The sequence below is a fragment of the Dipodomys merriami genome, unplaced genomic scaffold (genome assembly GCF_024711535.1).
Source record: "Dipodomys merriami isolate MVZ:Mamm:240054 unplaced genomic scaffold, mDipMer1.0.p SCAF_14, whole genome shotgun sequence".
NCBI classification, from domain to species: Eukaryota; Metazoa; Chordata; class Mammalia; order Rodentia; family Heteromyidae; genus Dipodomys; species Dipodomys merriami.
The window spans coordinates 33,745,071-33,765,514 of NW_027202715.1; the positions used below are offsets into that span (position 1 = coordinate 33,745,071).

At 41.0% G+C, this 20,444-nt stretch overlaps 1 protein-coding gene across 2 annotated transcripts in view; it reads right to left on the reverse strand.

Annotated features, from left to right (window-relative positions):
• LOC138826107 (lysosomal acid lipase/cholesteryl ester hydrolase-like) overlaps nucleotides 1-13,786 on the reverse strand; it is a 28,401-nt gene extending 14,615 nt beyond the window's left edge. The window contains exons 1-3 of one of the 2 annotated variants that reach the window (XM_070021152.1): nucleotides 13,710-13,786; nucleotides 9,964-10,074; nucleotides 7,303-7,420 (exon numbers count right to left, since the gene is read on the reverse strand). In XM_070021152.1, coding sequence (XP_069877253.1) covers nucleotides 7,303-7,420; nucleotides 9,964-10,074 — 229 coding nt within the window. In that variant the 5' untranslated portion in view covers nucleotides 13,710-13,786. Of the gene's footprint in view, nucleotides 1-7,302; nucleotides 7,421-9,963; nucleotides 10,075-10,704; nucleotides 10,741-13,709 lie in introns of those variants that run through there. The other variant, XM_070021151.1, reaches the window with a different exon arrangement.
• Between the last annotated feature and the right edge of the window lie 6,658 nt (nucleotides 13,787-20,444).

A 20,444-nucleotide genomic window follows, 5' to 3' on the forward strand; every position in this document is an offset into this window, starting at 1 on the left:
ATCCAAACATCTCCGCCTCCTGAGTAGCTAGGATTAGAGGTGTAAGCCAAAGGCACCCAACTTTTTACAATTATTTTCAATCTATGGTTGGTTAAATCTACAAATGCAAACTTCACAAATATAGAAAACCAACTATATTTTGGCAATCATTAAATTATTTTTCCAGAGGGTTCCTCTGACACAAGATAAGCTTACATGAATGACATGTCCCAGAGCTGGGCAATGCAGGGGTGCAGATTCCCTCATAATACTAAAAGTGGGAGAGGAAGAATCCAAAGTCAAAAAGACTCCTAGGGTTTTCTGACCAAAATATATGCAGCCCTCTGCACTTACAGGGCCAACATATGTCCTTCCTCTTGGGACTCAAACACATAGAGCTCCCCTATCATCCAGTAATCCCACTTTCAGGCATTTGCCCAAATGACCAAAAACAAGGCCACACTAAAGCTACCAGAACATCTATGATTATCACAGCATTATTCACCATAGCTAAGATATGGAGCCAAACCAGATGCCCCTCAATAGAGAGAAAAAATAGAGACAGACAGACAGAGAGAGAGTCAGAGAGAGAGAGAGAGAGAAGTGGGGGGAATCTATGCTTCCATCAGAAAGAATGATACTGCCCCGTCTGTAAGGAAATGGAAAGACTTGGAAAAATTCATATTGAATGAAGTAAGCCAGACTCAAAGAAACATAGGTCCCTTGGGCTGGGAAGGTGGCTCAGTGGTAGAGCGCTTGCTTTGCATGCATGGGGTCCTGCGTTCAATTACTCAGGACCATAAAATCAGAGAAAAAAAGCCGGAAGTGGCGCTGTAGCTCAAGTGGTAGAGCCCTAATCTTGAGCTGAAGAGCTGACACAGCACCCAGGCCCAGAGTTCAGGCCCATGACCAGACACCCCCCACCCCCCCAAAAAAAGGAAAGAAAGAAAGAGAAACATGGATCCCATGGTTTCCCTTATTTGCAAGAAGTGGTATATGTCTAGGATAATCTTAGCAGATGAGCAGAATAGCTCAATAGTTATGTACTTATGATCATATAAGACGATGCTAAACAAAATGAACTCCAAGACATGGACACAAGAGGTTTCCTTTATTATTGTTTTTAATGTACTATGTGATTGCTTATTTCTTTTGTGTGTTTTTCCCCTATGGTTTATCCCCTGTTGTCACTGTATTTGATTTTGGTACTCTGGGTATTGTGTATAGGTTTTTCTGAATTAGGGAAAGAAAGGAAAACACCAAAATGGTGAGACAAAGGACAAGGGGGGAACCAAGGCAACAGCAATACTCACAAGACAGTGTTGGAAGTGAATTGTACAGCTTGGGGAAAAGGGGGAAGGGAAATTGGGAGAAAAATGAGGAAAGGGGTAACAAGTTCCACAAGAAATGTACTTATTACCTTACTTGTGCAACAGTAAACCCTCTGTACATCATCTTGACAATAAAAACAAGTAAATGAATAAATAAACAAAAAACAAATAGGCCGAGCCTGGAGCTCATAAAGGTGAGGCTTTGCCTTTGAATGCTCCTTTAAATGCTACCTTAAAGAGACCAAATTTCCTATGAAAATTACAGTGGCACTGTGGTAGATACAGCATCTATAAACAGGCTTTCTGAGGATTCTCTTGCAGCTCCAAAAAGAAGAAAAAGTAATCATTACAATAAGTTTGTAATTATGAACATCAGGGTGACAATAACCATAGAATCCCATCCCCCTCAGTGTCCTGACAGAAAGGCCAATGGGCCTTCAGCCTGCCAAGTGCAACAACTGTACCTGGTGAGTCTCTGCTTTTAATCAAGTCTCTGAAGAAAGTTTCACTAAAAACTAGAGGGACAGAAGAAGGGTTTTTGCATACAAATGTTCCATCTGCCTCTAGCTATTTCACAGCAAGCCAAACAGCATTCCCTTAAACCAACTCCATGTCGAAATCCCACAAAAGTTTGAATAAAACATTCCTGACCCTGGACCTCTGGAATTACTAGTTTTTTGACAAGCTCCCACAGCTCTTCTGAACAAGCCCTTCCACCACCATTCTAATCACAGAGGAAGTCTACCCATCTGCTCTTCTGAGCTGGCCCAGAGAAGAATGTGCATGGTTAACACTGAACACATCCCTGAGGTGAATTCTCCCCCGAGGGGCTCCCTCTCAAGGATCAGATGAGGTAATGAGGGGTAAAGCATGCTTGAGGCCCTGGCTTCATGCTCCAGTACCACAAAAAATTAAAGTAAACTTTTATTCATGCAAAGAAGGAGGCTACTGAAGGAAGATTTACAGTCCAATTCTATTTTACAGGATCTTCCTTAAAAAAAAAGCAAGCTGAAACACTTTTGTTTTAGTCAGATTTGTTCTGCAAAAGCAAAAGATCAAATACCAGAAATGAATACACGTATTTAAAAAAAGAGAGAGATTGATTGCTTCCAGGTAAAGACCTAGGTTGATGAACCCACATCTCCAGGTCTCCTTGTTGCACATCTTATGGTAGAAGGTAGAAGGGAAAAACAAGTATATAAAAAAAGGAAAATGGGGGCTGGGAAGGTGGCTCAGTGGTAGAGCGCTTGCCTTGCATGCCTGAGGCCCTGGGTTCCATTCCTCAGCACCACAAAAGAAAAAAGAAAAAAGCTGGAAGTGGCGCTGTGGCTCCAGCGGTAGAGTGCTAGCCTAGAGCTGAAGAGCTGAGGGACAGTGCCCAGGCCCAGAGTTCAGACCCCATGACCGGACCCCCCCCCAAAAAAAAGGAAAATGGCCAGACCTCTCCTTCATTAGATACCTCCTTCATCCTGGGCATATAATATTGGGCACTGAATTGGCAACACATGAATTTTGTAGGACCCATTCAAACCTCAGCAACTACAAACAAATAATATTGGTAGGAAGCCTCATTCCTGGTAGGAATGCCTGGATCTCTCTGTAGTAAACAAGGAGTGGCTTAGCTCTGTATAACAGAAGCCCATCTAAAGCACACACTTTCTAGCCTTTATCGGGGACATCTCTGCAATCCCATAGATTGGGAAAAAGTGGGGGCATTATAAATCTTGGTTTCTTCATCTATAAAACAGGAAGGATAGTTCTTCTGTCCAGTGCATGAGTCACTGGATGAGTGGAGCACAGAGCTACAAGAAACTATCAGACAGATGTGCAACCTTTGTCATTGGTTGAATTGATAGAGCACATTCCAGATGCACATTCCACCCTACAAGAAAGGAAATGAACCCAAGAATTAATGGAAAAGTGTTCTGAGTCATGGAGCAAGAAGGAAACATAAATGCTACTCTCCCCACTACTGACAACTGCCAAGGCCATTGTTAGGCAACAGAAAGCAGCATCCTGGCTGGTCTCAGTCACTGCATTGCTCACAGCACCTGATAAGGCTGGCCCAAGGTGCACACATGACAAAAAGTGATGAGTAAATGACACACAGCAGCTCTCCCTCCATTCCAAGCTATCACTTCCAGCAGTTTCAGCTACCAGCAGTCAGCCACAGTCCAAAAAATATTGAATTGAAAATTACAGAAATAAAATGATTTATAAGACTCAAATTATGCACCATTCTAAGTGGCATGATGAAACTCAAATCTATCCTGTTCTACATACCCATGACATGAATCAGCCCTTGTCTGGAATATCCACACTGTATATGCTACCCTCTCACTAATGACTTAGTGGCTGGGGAACTGCAGACTTACTGTTGGGTACCATAGCACTTGTGCAAATATGACTCCATTCTTCTTCACTGTACCATTGGAGCAAAGGAGTAGCAGTGCTGGCAATGTATACTGTTCCATTTTATTAGTTATTCTGTAAGTTTTCTTTACTGTGCCTAATTTTTAAATTGAACTTTATCATGTCTACATGCATATGGGGAGAGGAGGAAACATGGTGAATGTAGAGTTCAGTACACACGGAGTTTAGCATGCACTGGCAGGGAGGGATGTCTTAGATGTATCTCCCACGGGGAAACTGGGAGAAAATTAGGGAGAGGGTAACACTGATCAACAAGAAATATATTCATCACCTTACTTATGTAACTGTAACCCCTTGCTCATCATCCTTACAATAAAAAAGAATGTATCTCCCACAGATAAGGAGGAACAAATCAAAGGGAAAATATTACCTAATCACCTGCACAGAGAGATACATATGCAACACACACCATATGCACTCACCAAGGCACTGTCTGGTAATTTGCAATGTTGTAAGGATGGGGCTTTTTTTTCTTCATTGGTGATGAGTAAATCTGCCTTGTTGTTGTTGTTGTTGTTGTTGTTATTCTATGTATTTTATTGTAAAGGAGGTCACTACCAGAATTCTATTTTAGCTAAATAAAATACATAGTATAACCATCATGAGATTAGTTTGTTCCATACTTTGTACATAACTCTATATTCACAGACTTAAGGAACATTAAATCTTTTGTCAGACTGACCAGATAGATTACCCTATGACCTGATCATTTCTTTGACCTTGGCTCTTTGGGCAAATAAAAGTGCTGCTTTAGAGTAGAGAGCTTAGATTGATTCTTCAGTATCCACTGAAGTATGTTAAAAATATAATCTCTCCAAATTCTTGACCCAAGCAGAAATTGCAGATCCTTCTAGCACCAACATCCTATGACTTTGAGTAATCAGGCTGAGCGGACAAAAACAAAACCACTTCCCTACAAATGATTGATTTCTGAATTCAATTCCTTGGAGGAGTCTGCATAGAGCAAAAGTCACTCACACTTGAAGGAAAGATTGCTTAATGGTACACAACAGAATGTACATGCTGTTAACAGCCAAGGGTTAAAGGTTGAGATACCAGCTAGGAAAGAATAAGAGAATAGGCAGGTACTTCATCCATGGGACCCAGAAGATTTTAGTCTAGCAAAATCACATCATTATAGCTGGGCTTTAAGCAAGTTTATCTTACAAAACCATTTGAAACTGACAAAAACAGGAATTCTGGCAAAGAGCAGCTTACAAAGGGCAGAAAAGCCTGGTAGTGCTGTTGAATGTTTACACAGAACCTCCTATGACCAGTAAATGGGGCTCTGTACACTGTCAGAGAAGCCCACTTCAATAGGATGCAAAGATGCTCACCAGTTGGCTATTAATGCATATTCCCCAAGAAATATGGTCCAAATAAAGGAATAATATCTAATATATCTCATTGAAGTAAGACAATTATATGGTACAGAGCTATACCAAGATAGTAGCAGTGCTAATGGCATTATTTTCTGTATATTAAAAGTTTCTTAAAAACATAAGCAGACAGGCACTGGTGTGACATGTCTGTAATCCTAGCTAGTTGGGATGCTGAGACCTGGAAGATCTCTGTTCAAAGCCAACCCTGGTAGAAATGACTTGAGATTCTATTTCTGATTAACCAGCAAAATGCCAAACTGTGTGCCTCAAGTAGTAAAGCACCAGCCATGAACAAATGAGTTGAGCCTGAGCAAGAGAATGAGAGCAAGCAGGCACTGAGTTCAGGCCCCATAAAGGGGATGTGGGGAAATAAAACAAAACAAACCAACAAAAAACAGTAAGCAAGCTTGGCACTGGTGGCACACGCCTATAATCCTAATTATTTACAGTCTGAGATCTGAACATTGCATTTCAAATCCAGCCCAGGCAGAAAGTTCTTCCCAATTAACTAGTCATAAATTGGAACTGGAGTTGTGGCTCAAAGTGGAGGAGCACAAGCCTTGAGCAAAAGAGCTCAGGAACAACACCTAGACCCTGAGTTCAAGCCCCATGACCCACAAAATAAATAAATACATAAGTTAACAGTAGAATAAATGTCCATATTTCTATTTCTAATTTCTTTTCAATAATATATGGGAAGCCTCAAAAAAGGAAATCGCACAAGCACTATTTCGGGTGTCCAGTTAAATGAGAGCAACAAAAAGTGAAAAAATGCATCAGCAATTCTCACTATGTTGAGAATGAAATATACAACTTGTGGAGAGGGAAGATGGGAGGGGAAAATGGAGAAAGTGAGAGAAAGGGTGACGCTGTTCAAAAAGCAGTATATACATTTACCTGACCTATATAACTGTGACCTCTGTATTTATCATCTTCTTTAAAATAACAATTTTCAAAAAGTCAGGAAAAAAGAATACTCAGGGAACATAAGAAAGGGATTAACCAGAGGATACAACAAGGGTGGTCCAGAGAGGCCCTCACAGCTTGAGTAGGAGTGTGAAGAATGATTCTGCATGGACAGAGGATGTAGCAAAGCAGTCTTGTGCTTGCCTAGAATGTGGAAGCCCTTGGGTTCAATCCCAGAACTGCAAAGAAAGATTTTTAAAGAATGAGGAAGAGAAGGAGGAAGAGAAAGAGGAAGAATGAAATGGGAATGAGGAAGAGGAGGAGGAGAAGGAGGAGCTACAAGGGAGGAAGAATGACTTGGCAGTATCCAGTCCAAGTCATAGAGAGGGCAGTGGTGCTATTTATAGGAAGTCAGGAGGGGAAGTGGTCTGTATTAGAAAATGAATTCCATGTTCAGTGCAAAGGACTTTGTGTTCTTTTTTTTTTTCTATTTGGCTTTCCATTAGCTAAAGTGAAAGCACTGACAACATTGCCCTTGTATGACACATAGGACAATGACGATCCTTTGTTGTGGACAGTAAAAAGTAAATCATCAAGAAAGCACCCATGCATGACATCACACATTTCTTGAAAAGTCCCCTACAAGGTTGGCTCAGACAGCAGGTATTACATATATCAAAGTTCTCTACCAGGGGAGTCCCACAACAGAGGAAGAAGATGGACAGCTAATGCTATAAGAGAGAGAACTTGGAGTAGGTACTTTCAGTCTATGTTCCCCATTCTGATGACCCAGTATACACTTCCTCATTCCCCATCACCCCTCCCCCACAAAGGAAGAACATAACCAATAACCTGTAGCACAGAGTACCACAACTAAATGGAAATTTGGAGATCACTGCGTTGAATCTATCCTTGTTACAGACATAGAAGTGGTAGAAAGACCCACAGTGGGAAGAGCACATAAGGAGTCAGGAACAGCCCTAGGTCTACACTGAGGTCCCCTAAGGCTTCTTCTCAGGATCTCAGAGTATCTCAAGACTCATGCTTTCTTTCTGTGTATTCCAGAGCAAGGTACCTTGGCCTGTAGCCCTGTGATAAACACACAGGCCAGGAACCTTGCCTGTTAATTGCTGGGCAAATAGGGGGAGGACTGGAAGAAGGGGTACATTCTCACAGCATGTCTAAAGAGATTTCCAGCTTCAAGTGTGAGCCACTGGCATTCGAGCTTACTTGAAGAGCTCTCTTCTCTCTTACCACAGGAAATACCATACCTTGATCAGAATGCTTCTTCTTCCCATGAGGGATTCTATGAATGCACAGAATATATCCATCCTTTGTCTCCACGAAATGCTCCTCACCAGGGTATCCCCAGTAACTTATTATTTGCACCTGGGAGGAGAAAAGGCAACACACATTCTATGGACAGAATCTGGTTCAATTTCCCACATGAGCAGGAGAAAACAGCACATAATAACATTCTCCATGTTGTATTTAGGAAATGAACTATTACTGACCTTTGTATGTCTCTTCAGTGTGGCCAACAATCCATCATAAAACTAAATCTTACATACATACAGGAATATTCTAGTATCCTCTGTACCAAGTGTATCTAATATTGTTATAATATTTGGATCTGGACCTCCATTCTATACTGGCTACCAGACTAAAAGAAATTTCTTTCCTTTCTAAATATGCTAGCTAACACTTGTTTTCAAAGTTCTATCCTAGAAAATCAAAGAATAAAAAAATTCCATTTTAATCAACAGACTAAAAATAATTACACTAGACTGTCCAGGTGCAGTTGAAGACTCTCTCTCTCTCTCTCTCTCTCTCTCTCTCTCTCTCTCTCTCTCTCTCTCTCTCTCTCTCTCTCTCTCTCTCTCTCAAACTTAACCTTAAGACATCATTACCAGACTATTAATTTTTCCAAGTCTCTAAAATGATTCTTCAGATGATTCTTAGTATTTGCTTTAATAATCTGTATTTTTATATTTCACACCTAAATATATTCTCAAGCTTTGATTATTTACTTAAGAGAAATAACTTTGAAATGCTTTAATAATTAAGGTGCTATTTTTGCTTATTCCTTCTAATTTTTTTTTTCAGATACTTTAACTTTTGCTAGGAAGCATGGTCCTAGACATTCTTTCATTTATTTATTTTTTTCTTTTTTTTTACTTTTACTCTAAAGGTGATGTACAGAGGGGTTACAAGACAAAAGGTAGAGGAATCAAAAATAGAGACAAAAAATAGCAAAAAACCCCTCCTGTTTCCATTTCTTGGAGTTCATTTCAATAAATATCATTTTATATAATCATATGCACAAAGATACTGAGCATTTGTGATCATCTCCTATGAATATCCTCCTTTGGTCTTGCTGTGTGAATGTTTGAGAGTCCTGTTGAATTTGTATTATCCTGTTGAATTTGTATTATCCAAGTATAATATTTTTGTCCTTTACCATCCATTGTGTTTACCTGTAGATTTGTATGCACATTCTACAAATGAGGGAAACATACAACCTATGTTTTTTTAGTCTGGCTTATTTCACGTAATTTTTTTTCCTAAATCTTACCATCTCCATACAAAGGGTGCAATACAATTCTTTCTGAGGAAGTATAGAATTTCATTGTGCATGTATATTGATAGATACATAGATACCACACTTTTTTGATCCATTCATCCACTAAGGGCATCTAAGCTGATCTGAAACTTTAACAAAATGGCAGGCACAAAATTAACCCATAAAAATCAGTAGCTTTTCTATATACTAACAATGGGAAGATCACAACTGAAATCAGGAAAGAAATTCCATTTGTACTAGCCTCAAAAAATAAAATCGAGTACCTAGGAATTAACTTAACCAAAGATGTGAAGGACCTCTATTATGAAAACTTTAAAACTCTGAAAAAAGAAATTAAAGCAGATTAAGGAACTAGAAAATCCTTCCATGCTCCTAGACCAAAAGAATTAATATTGTGGAAATGGCAATACTGCCCAAAGCTATCTACAAATTCAATACAATACTCATCAAAATCCCAAAAACATTCTTCAATGCTATAGAGAAAGCAATACAAAAATTCACATGGAATAATTTTTAAAAACCCTCAAATGGTAAAAAACAATCCTTAGCAGGAAGAACAGTGTTGGAAGAATATCAATACTAAATTTCAAACTCTATTACAAAGCCACAGTAATAAAAACAAGAATAGGCCCGAGACCGGGCTGGGAAGGTGGCTCAGTGGTAGATCGCTTGCCTTGCATGCATGAGGCCCTGGGTTCAATTCCTCAGCACCACATAAGCAAAAAAAAAAGAAAAAAAGCCAGAAGTGGCGCTGTGGCTCAAGTGGTAGAGCACTAGCCTTGAGCTGAAGAGCTGAGGGACAGGGCCCAGGCCCAGAGTTCAGGCCCCACGACCAGACCCAAAACAAAACAAAACAAAACAAAAAAAAGAATAGGCCTGAGAACCAATGGAATGAAGACCCAAAATGAACCCACAGTCCTGTAGCTATCTAATATGTGATAAGGGAGCCAAAAACACAGAACTTTTGGAAGACAGCCTCTTCAACAAATGGTGGTAGCAGAATTGTCTAGACAGTCTTAATAACAATCTTTGTTGAGTGTATTTTAAAACCAAGGCTTAGTAATAATGCCCTGTAAGAGTTGTGACACCCATTCTCCCTGTTCTTTCAACAACTTCTATGAGACTCCAAAGTTAAATTGATTAATAAAAATTACTATCTTAAAAAGTGCATAGTTTTCAACAATCACATGGCGTTCATTCCTTATACATGACACATTCAGAGAAAGTGAAAAACAATGAGCTCTTATAAAGAGATGACAGTTGTGGCTGCATGCAGTTATTTAACTGCAATTAAGGGAACAACATTTGCCATTCCTGCATTTTAAAAGCACATGACAGAGAAACTTACCACAGTCATGTTTGCCTCAGGATTCATAGCTGACACCTTCCCTCTGCTCCCCTGGGAGTGCAGGATCCCAAGGACCAAACAGACCAAGAACTCCAAGAAGTACATTTTCATCTAAAGAAAGTATTCGGTTATTATTTTTCCTGAATTTCACCATGCAAAAAAAATGTGCAAGCCACTTACTGATTTCACAAAGAATTTAGGGAGAGCAGAATTCTGTGAAGGCCAGAAATGAAATAAATGACTACAGTTACATCTCAATTTAAAAAAAGAGAGAGAGTCTGGGAAGGTGGCTCAGTGGTAGAGTGCCTGCCTTGCATGCATGAAGCCCTGGGTTTGATTTCTCAGCACCACATAAGCAGAAAAAGCCAGAAGTGGCGCTGTGACTGAAGTGGTAGAGCGCTAGCCTTGAGCTGAAGAGCTGAGGGACAGTGCCGAGAGTTCAGGCCCCACGACTGACCAAAAAAAAAAAAAAAAGGCAACATTCATTTACTAAAAACCTCCTGTCCAGTTAACATGTGAGCTTTGGAGCCCAGCACATCCACTTAACAACTCAACACAAATTTAAAGGGTTCCTAGAGAAATAACAGAGGGCAGGACTTAATCTTGGACAGGGTGAGCAAAAGGAAGAGGCAAAAAGTGCCAGAGCTGGCTAATTTCTCACTTTTCCCCTTTCATGTGGAATTTAAACATTTTCATGTTCTTTCAGGCACTATGAGCCCTTACCTCCCACTAGCTACTCACTTCTGTTCTTGACCAAACCATATGTCAAGCTTCAAGTTTGTCACTGAGTGGGGGGAGGGGGGAAGTGAAAGAAAAAAGCCTGCAAGAGAAACAGGGGTAAAGAAGTCAATCATCCTCTCTTTTCTAGAACTCCCCAATTACTAGCTGAGGACATTCTAGTTTCTGACAGGTTTAGCTCAAAATTATAGTGTAGCAAAGACCCGAGGACACTGCAAATGAAATGATACAACACTCCTCAGGACATGCAAATAGGGGAGAAATGCTGGGCCTACAGCCCAGGCTCCCTATATGTTAATATATAGATGTATATATATATATATATATATATATATATATATATATATATGTATATATATACATATGTATATACATATGTATATATACATATGTATGTATATATACATATGTATATATGTATATACATGTATATACACATGTATATATGTGTATATATTCACATATATATATGTGTATATATATATATATATATATATATTCACTTAAAAAGATGTGTGTGCATATGCCAGTACAAAGACTTACACAGAAATGTTTACAGTAGGTTTGTATGTAACAGACCAAACTTGGTAAAATTCTAGTGTTCCAAATGAGTAAGTAGATAAACAATTTATGTATAAACAAATTCATCAATAAAAAGCAATGAATGCACATGGACAGATCTTAAAATCATTATACTACATTAAAGAAGCCAGACCAGAGAGAGAGAGACAGAGACAGAGACAGAGAGAGAAAGAGAGAGAGAGAAAAAACAGATGAAGACACTGAACAGATAGAAAGAATCAACATTGTTTGATCTCATTCATACCAAGCTTTGGGAAGTACACCTAATCTATACTGACAGAAAATAGCTTATTGCCGGGGGAAAGAAGGGGTAGGAGGAAAGGCTTACCAAAGGATACACACAAGAAATATTTTGGGGATAACATACAGGTATACAATAATGTACAACTTACACATATATCAAAAGTTCTATATTATGCCATCTATAATATATTATTAATACCTCAACACTGCTGTTCAAAAAATAAGCAAGGCACTAGTGGCTCATACCTGTAATCCTAGCTACTCAGGAGGCTGAGATCTGAGGATCATGGTTTGAAGCCAGCCAGGCAGGAAAGTCAGTGAGACTCTGACCTCCATAAACTACTGAGAAAACGCAGAAGGTGGTGCTCTGGCTCAAGTGGTAGAGTGCTAACCTTGAGCACAGAAGCTCAGGGACAGTGTCACGGCCCTGAATTCAAGTCCAGGACGGGCCAAAAACAAAAAAAGAAAACTATGCTTAAAGTAAGTATTCTACATGTGTTAAGAAGCTGATTCTCAAATTAAAAAGGCAATCAATTCCTATCTTCTGACACAATCCACACTAGAGTTATTTTTCCAGGCAATAATGAACCTCAAAAAGAAGGAAAGTCCCATTATCTGAGTCTGTATTGATCAAGCAAGTTTAGTTCTTTTAATTCTGAATACATCTTTATTTCTAGTGCTGGCAATCAAACCAAAGGCCTTGTGGATATTAGGTTCTACCACTGCATTACATATTCACCCAAGAAAGGGGTGTACAGGTCTGGGTTAGTTTTTATCCCAACTTCAACATCCCTGAAGTCTTTATGACTAGTGAAAAAAAAATTCACTGAAAAGGAAAAAAAATATTTATTTTCACAGTTCATCCTACTGGAATGAATATGTCTTCCAGTTACTTTTCCTATCTCCACAACCCTTTGCTTCTCAACATACTCCACAAGTTGTTCTCCTAGAAGACATTTGTGAAAAATAAAAACACTAGAGTAGGACACAAGTGGATCACATCTGTAGGCCTAGCTACGTAAGAGGCTAAGATAGGGGGAAGGTGGTTTAAAGCCAGTCTGGGTAGCAAAGTCCATAGGACACTTATCTCCAATTAACTACCAAAGATCTGGAAGTCGAGCTGTGGATCAAGAAGTAGAGCTCTAGCCTAGAGAAGAAAAAAAGAAAGCTAAAGGACAAAAATCTCTACGTTCTGTGGGCTTTGACTATACAGTTAGAACTCATAAACTTTATAGACCACGACAATTTGCCCCATGAAGGTTAGAATGTGTTTGTGACTTTAAGCATCACTATCCCACAATACTGTGAAATTTGTGAAATCACTTTAATCACAATAAAAAAAATTGAAAAAAAAATCTCTATGTTGGGTTCAGAGTGCTCTTCTGGCTCTTAGTACCTTTATCTGGGTTCTTTGTAACAATCTCTTTTGACTCTGTGCCAATCTAATGAAGTACTGCTTCTTTCCCTTCATTTCAGGCCAGAAGAACTGAGGTGCAGACTGTGAACCCAGGTAAAGCCAAGTGCCATGCACGTATTAAAGATTCTGAAAACTGATGGAGCCGCCCAACAGACCAATGTGAGAAGACACCCAGCCTGTCCTGCAGCTTTCTAGTGGATAACCACACCTAAACCAAGGGCCGGACCACAGACAGCGCTGCAGGCAGTAGACCCATCCCTCCCCATCGAATGGATGTGTCAAGTTACCCACTTTTCAGGAAAGGAGGGCGGAGAGGGTCCACCTGCCTCCACGGGGAGGTGAATTCGTATTTAACCAGGACCCACGTCCAAGGTCTGCTCCTGACCACACACCATTCACTAACAGATTGAGGGACAGAGGCCAGGCTGCCCCGAGGAGCTAAACGGAGGAGAGACACGAGGCAGGAGGGCTGAGAAGCCGGCCACCTGGCCATCTCAGCGGTGCGGGGCTCTGGGCAGCCGCACTGGCCGAGAAATCCGAGCGCGCAGGGGGCTCCGGAGCAGCGCCCAGCGCCGCAGCCGCTCAGTGCGGGGCGACGCCTGGCCCCACCGCCCTCCGGCGCCAGGACCCCCGCAGCGCCCGGCACCCGGGCGTAGCAGGGAGCTGCGGGGACCCGGGAACCCGTCGGGGCGCGGAGACAGCTCCCCAGCTCCCAGCCCACCGCGCCGCGCGGCGCCGCCTTCCCAGCGCCTCGGGCCGGACTCACCGCAATCGCCCTCCCGGCCGCGGTCCCGGTCGCACTGCCCACAGCCGGCGCTGCGTGCCAGTTGCGGACTCGCAGGACTGGGACGGCCCCGGAGGGAGGGCGGGCGTCGGCTCACCCAATCAGGGGGTTAGCATAGCCAACCAGAGCAGCCCGCCACCGGGAAGTGCAGCAGAGACTCCGCCCTGGCCCGGCCCCGCAGCTTCCGAGTGAACCCCCAGGAGAGCCCTGCCCGGCAGCCAGCGGAGCATGCGCGTGGGCGGCCCGGGCCTCCAGGGCCACCACCCCCGTGCTGTGCGCCCCCAGCTCTCCCTTAGGGTCGAACCTGGTCCAAACCTCCTGCACCTCCCCTCAACCCCCACACCCAGGAGACCCTGCAGGCCAGGTGCCCTTGGCAACTAGCAAAGAGCACAAATAAAAACAAATGACCTGTCCCCTCGAAGGGCAGGAGTTCTGATGCAAAGCGCCCAGTGCGCATTGTGTTTACTAGCGCTAAAGATTTGTGAAGAGGAGAGCATGCATCATTCAACAGGCCCATATTGTTTACTACTTAGTGCATTTAACCAAACTTTCATTCGCCCACATTAAATACTTCACATTATTGAAACTGGGATATAGTTACCAAAATACTTGCTCTTTTGCTTATATCCTAATAGGAAGAGTATACAACTCTATAATGATACAGAAAGCCATAAACCAGAGAAAGGAATAGAGAATAATAATTGTTTTCTACACATGCACACACTTACAAACACACAGATTCGGAAATACAGGGATAAATGTGTAGATATGAACATATACATATTCTGATATACATAGTTATATCCATATTAGAAAAACATGACTAATGAGGTGACATCTGAACACAGACAGAAAGTGATTGAGTGCCACATGGATTCTGGGGAAAAGCACTCTGGTATGAAAAAGCTCTAGGACTGTTGTATCTTCTGTAAGTTCTTGCAAGAGCTATGAGGTCAATGCAGCTGAAATAAACGGTACTTCATGGAAAGGGGGAGCTTGAAGTACTGCAGGTAGTTGGCTGCATTGGGACTCAAGATTCTCCCTTTTCTTCTGACCAAGCTAACAAGCCATTGAGAGGTTTTCAGTAAGAGGCAACATAATCTGGTTAACAGAAAGATCAATCTAGTTGCTGAGGTTAGCCATGGAGGGAGGAAAACAGACTACTGCAGTGGTCCAACCAGGAGTTCCTGGTGGCTTGGGCAAGCCTAGTTTTTAGCAGTCAGTATTGTTGTAGGAAAAGTGGTCATCTCTAGATATATTCTCAAAGATAAGCTAAGAGGATTGGCTGAGGGGGAGGGGGTTGGATAGAGGTAGAAGAAAAAAAACAATGTGAAGGATGACATCATTGCATTCAGGTAAAATGATGGTGCCATGAACTGAAACAGAGGAAGAACAAAGAAGAGCAGCTAGAGAGGGATTCAAGAGTATGTTCCAAGTGTTTTGATTTTTGACAACATTGTTAGAGGATAGCAGCTATGGCCACTGGAGAAAAAGAAGCCATTGAAGGAATACCAAGCAGAGGTCACACAGGCATGCAATTGCTGGGAAGCCAAGAAGGGTTTGAGCAGGCACCAAGGGTTGTTTACAACAATAGGAAGGCTGGGGAATTACTGAGAGAAAATATTATCAGAGGTAGAGCTTAAGCTGCAGACTCTGCCAAAACTACTCTTCAAAAGCAGACTCTACCAAAACTACTCTTCAAAAGCAGACTCTACCAAAACTACTCTCCAAATATCCAAAACAGAAGAGTTACAAATGTGTTTGCTTTCCTTACCCTCTGCTTTCCCATCTTTCAATAGCTTCGTCCTGTAGGTCAAATGCAGCCTGAAGCTAGCTGATTGAGAGCCTAAGAGTTCAACTGCAAGAATCAGACATCTTGACCCTCTGAGACACTCAGTAGAGCCAAGTAAAGACAGGGAATGATCTGTAAAAAAAATGAATAAATAAGTAAATATATAAATATATAAATAAGTGCAGAGGTCAAAAAACATCCACATGGAAATGTGTAGTAGAAACCAGGATATATAGATCTAGTATTGAAAGATAGCATTTGGGAATAAACAGTTGAGAGACAGAATGTAACCCCATTAAATTATAACATCTGCCTAAACAGCAAAGGAATTGCATGTAGACTTGGAAAATGCAAAACCTGAGAAGATTGAGAACTGAGAGTACTGCTCCTGACAGCAAGTAAACAAGAAAATGGTAAGAAAGCAGAAATGATCTGCTGAGGTGAGTGTCACTTGTAGCTTCAGTGAAGCAACTCCTGAGAACTCAACATCACATGTAGCAACATTTCTGAGTGTCAGACATTGTGCTTAGTTCTTCACATGGTGGGTCTCATTTGGTCCTCAGTAGGAGTTTTCTGTCCTCTGTTTACAGGTAAAGGCACTGAGATTGGCCAGGCTGAGAGTGGGGCTGGACCCTAAAGTCTAGGCAAGATGGGCTAAGGAATGGTTCCATGTGTTCATATGGCCAAAGATGCTCTTAAAAAGGCTCCCAATGCAAGTTTGTCTATCACATTGTCTTACTTTCACAGATGCACCACGCAGATGTCTGTGTGTATTCATGGGGTTGGGGAGCCTTGTAACCCAGAGTAGAACAGGCCAAAGAGGAAAGGAGACCTAGATCCTCCATTGTCTCTCTGAGACCAGTTTCTTTTCTGCCCTCAGTCTGTCTTGCCCCAGATCAATCTGCAGGTCCTATTGAGCACTGTTGCTCTTTCCCATCCACCTTGTGATGTCTAAGAGCAGTTGAAAACCACACACAATCCAGCTTGGCTGGCTGTGTTTTGCCCACCCCAAACTCCCAATGCCCCTGGCCCTCACATGCATATCAATATTGAAGAGTTCAAGGTGTACTCTCTCTATGTGCACTGCCTGCCTCCCACTCAGTTATTTTTAAATAAATCTTGGTGTCTCTCATTTTCATTGTCAACTCAGATGCAATATTTTATTGGCATGTTGTTGAAACAACCAAGTATAACCAGTACTCTCCTAAGAACCAACATGCCTTTTCTGCCATTCATTGTTGCTTCACTTCAGGAGGATATCTGCCAACCCTATCCATGACTACATAAACCTGCTCCCCCTGTCATATGCCTTTTTTAAAAAAAGAACTCGTGCATATATACTGATTCCAGTTGAGTTAATCAAAAGCAGGTTATTAAGTGTTATTCAAAATCAGTACTTCTAGCAACTGATGCTTTTCAGCATTAGGAATGCATATACAGTGCATTCATGCTTCTGGGTCTTTCCTTGCTCAGAATCTGTAAGATGGGCACCGCAAGAGATTCCACCTGACAGTCCTAATGGGTCTGGACCTCTGATAATGTTTTCCTTATTGGCCTCAGGCCACTGTTAGGCTGTTCTCCTGGCCTCTCCTTTCTTCTCTGGGAAATTGTCAGTCTTTCTTTCCTGGCTTCTATCTGCCAACAGACAAGGATCCCCTTAGAGGATCCCATGGATGACCAAGTGATCATACATGGAGTGTCAACATCCTTTCTCCTGTCTGAACCACAGCTTTGCCAAGTGTGCCTTGACAGTTGTCATCTCTTCATTCTTCAACTATCACCAGCCCATCCCAGCCTTCACAACCTTGCTGCATGGGCCAGCCCATTGATCTCACCTGGGACTGAGCAAGAAATTCAGGCCTTACCTCTGGTCTACTGAATCAGAATCTTCACATGAGTAAGATCCTCTCCCTGTGTCACTCACTTGAGAAATGCTCAGGAAGCATTCTTTGTAAGATTCGAATTCAAAAGCACATCAGCCTAATATTCATGGGTTGAACATATTTCCTACATTGTTCTAGTAAATTATTTGAAAACATTGCTAAACCCTTTGCAAAGATTTCATTAGAAAGCACCATGAACTATGATCTAGAATTCTTTCCGATCTCTCAATTACTTTTTGTAAATTGTCAAGCTACTGACTTTGGAGGGCATTGGCACGTGCTCACATGTGGCTGCTGATATCCGTAGAACAATGAGCAGGCAAGGCATCGTCTGATGGAAGTCCTTCATTCTTTTCTTCCTGGAACTCACCCTTGCATAGAAAATAGATGCTCACATGGGCAGCAGAACATTTTTGGCCTTGACTTTCCTTTTGCTTTCTCCTAGTCCTCCGTCTCCCAACGTTTTCTGTGAACTGTTCTAAGTGAGAATCAGAAACATTTAATCCATGAGTATTTGATAGTGTAGCCAGATCCCCAGCACTGAACACAATGCAAGAATGGTGACCTTATTCCAACTTTAGAAAAAGAGCCCCCAAATCAATAGAAAGCTATGTAATTGATATTGGACTTTATCCTCTAACTGTTGTATTTTGAGGGAAATTTTATGAAAGATCTTTTGGTTTATTTGCTATCAATGCTAAAGATATTAATGTTAACATGCTTAATACATTCGTTGGTTCTATGTTTAAGAATACAACTTGATCTAGGTGATTCTTTCTATTTTTCCTGGTAGAAATCATACCTCGCTTATAACTCTGCCAAGCATATCATATAATAGCAATTAGTAAACATACACAGAAAGTTACGATTCACTAGAAGTTGCATGATAGGCAAAGATTTCATTATAAAAATTACTAACACAGGGGTTGGGAAGGTGGCTCAATGATAGAGTGCTTGCCTTACATGCATGAGGCCCTGGGTTCGATTCCTCAGCAACACATAAGCAGAAAAAGCCAGAAGTGGCACTGTGACTCAAGTGGTAGAGCGCTAGCCTTGAGCTGAAGAGGGAAAAGCGCCCAGGCCCAGAGTTCAGGCCCCACAACCGACCAAAAAAATTATTAGCACAACTTGGAATAGTTAAATATATCACTTGTGCAGAAAAATTATTTCATACAGTGGGTAAATAGCCTTCCTACATGAATCAAGAACTACAGAAACCATGCTTTTATTTTATAGGACCTGAACATATATCTTTTATTTTGCAATGCATAATTCATTCATTTGATCAGTATCTATTGTGCATTGACTTTGTGCAAAAGCTAATGTTGAAAACTCGGTGATAATGGAAACTCACAGATATCACTGCTGTGTAAATCTCAGTAAGTTTAACAAACTATTGCATTAAAAAATATTTAGAGATCAAGTTCGCCAATTCAAAAAGCAACCTGACATACATATGTGAAAATCGAATGATGACCCTTGTTGAAACTGGCTTGGGAAGTAGGGAATAGAAATGAAGCAGAGCGAAGGGGAGGACCTGATCAAGGAATGCACATTGCCATCTGGACACATCACAATGAATCCACTTGCACAGCCAATTGATACTAAAAACGAAGGGGGGAGGGAAGAAGAAGTGACCTGACATGCAGATGGCCAACCACTTTGTCATATTGTTGCTACAATTTTATTATTATGTAGCTATAAAGAGGGCTCAATGTACAATGGCATATAACTTCAACAGAATGTATAGTAGACAACCAGTCATAGTTTGTTGAATGACTCATTTTTCCTAACATCATCATACTTGTGTTTTGAATAAGAATTCTGGCCAAATGCTTGCAACATATGCAATGAAATCAGAGAAAAGTGACAATTTCTGAAAATGAAGTGAAAGTCAGGATGAGGCTGGTTGACCGATGTAATTTCCATTGTTATGATGGAGTGCTTTATGTATTTTGTCCTCGAATAAAAATTATATTTAGTCATAGAACTAGAAAATACTGACTTTAAAATTTATGTAAGAGATGGACCAGAGGAGGGACACTGTCCTTTATGATAAGCCTGACAACTATTCATCCCAGGACGAGTCTTATTCATGACTTGTGAAGCCTCTTGAATACCTGATTCATGTAGTTTATCAGTTTTGGAATCATTAATTCTCTTTGCAAATATTGCTTCTAATGTCACTTTGCCGCTTCTACTTCTTGGTCTCCAGTAATGCATGTAATTGACCTGTCCCAAGGGACATAATTCTCATGCTTCTTTTCTCCTTATGATTCCTCCATGTTTTGGGATATTTTCTACTGATCTATTTTCTTGTGTTATATTAATCTGCTCTCATTTGCCCTAAATATCTACTTAGTCCCTTAATCTTTTAATTTTGCTATATTCTATTTAAGCTAACTCACCTTAACAGACCTGGCTGTGTTCCATTTTGTGGGTTTTCCATCTGATCTGGCAGACTCTTGAGCCCATTTCCATCTTATTTCCCAACAACATGAGGGTAATATCCATGTCTTTGAAATCCATGAGAAAGAATGGAATGGTAGATGGAACAATCAATAGAACTCTGGTTATAGACCAGGAAGTAACCATTTCCCTACAGGGAAGCAGTTTCTGTAGAAAGAAATATGGTATAAAGCAGGGAATCCAATCTAGACAGGATGGAGATAGACCAGAGAGGTTAGATATATGACTGAGTGGGAAAATTTTAACCAATTTGTTGTATGGAGAAGTATAATGAATTATTAAATGACCTTCAGTATTAGTTCAGTATTGTTTTGAGGTAGAATAAAGTAGAATGAACTGCTTTAACAGCTTGTTACACAAGAAGCTCTTTGTCAGTGTGAAGAATGTATAAGGCCAGGGAGTATCATTTCCCAAGTGATACAAACCCCAGGGGTTCCTCATGGCCCTACCCTGTACTCACTATCAGAATTTCTGTACTAGAAATGCCCCAGCTATACCACAAGAGCCACTCAGCTATTTATCATGTTCTAATGCCTCCTTACTCTGCAAAGGTAGCTGTTTCTGTAAGTTAAC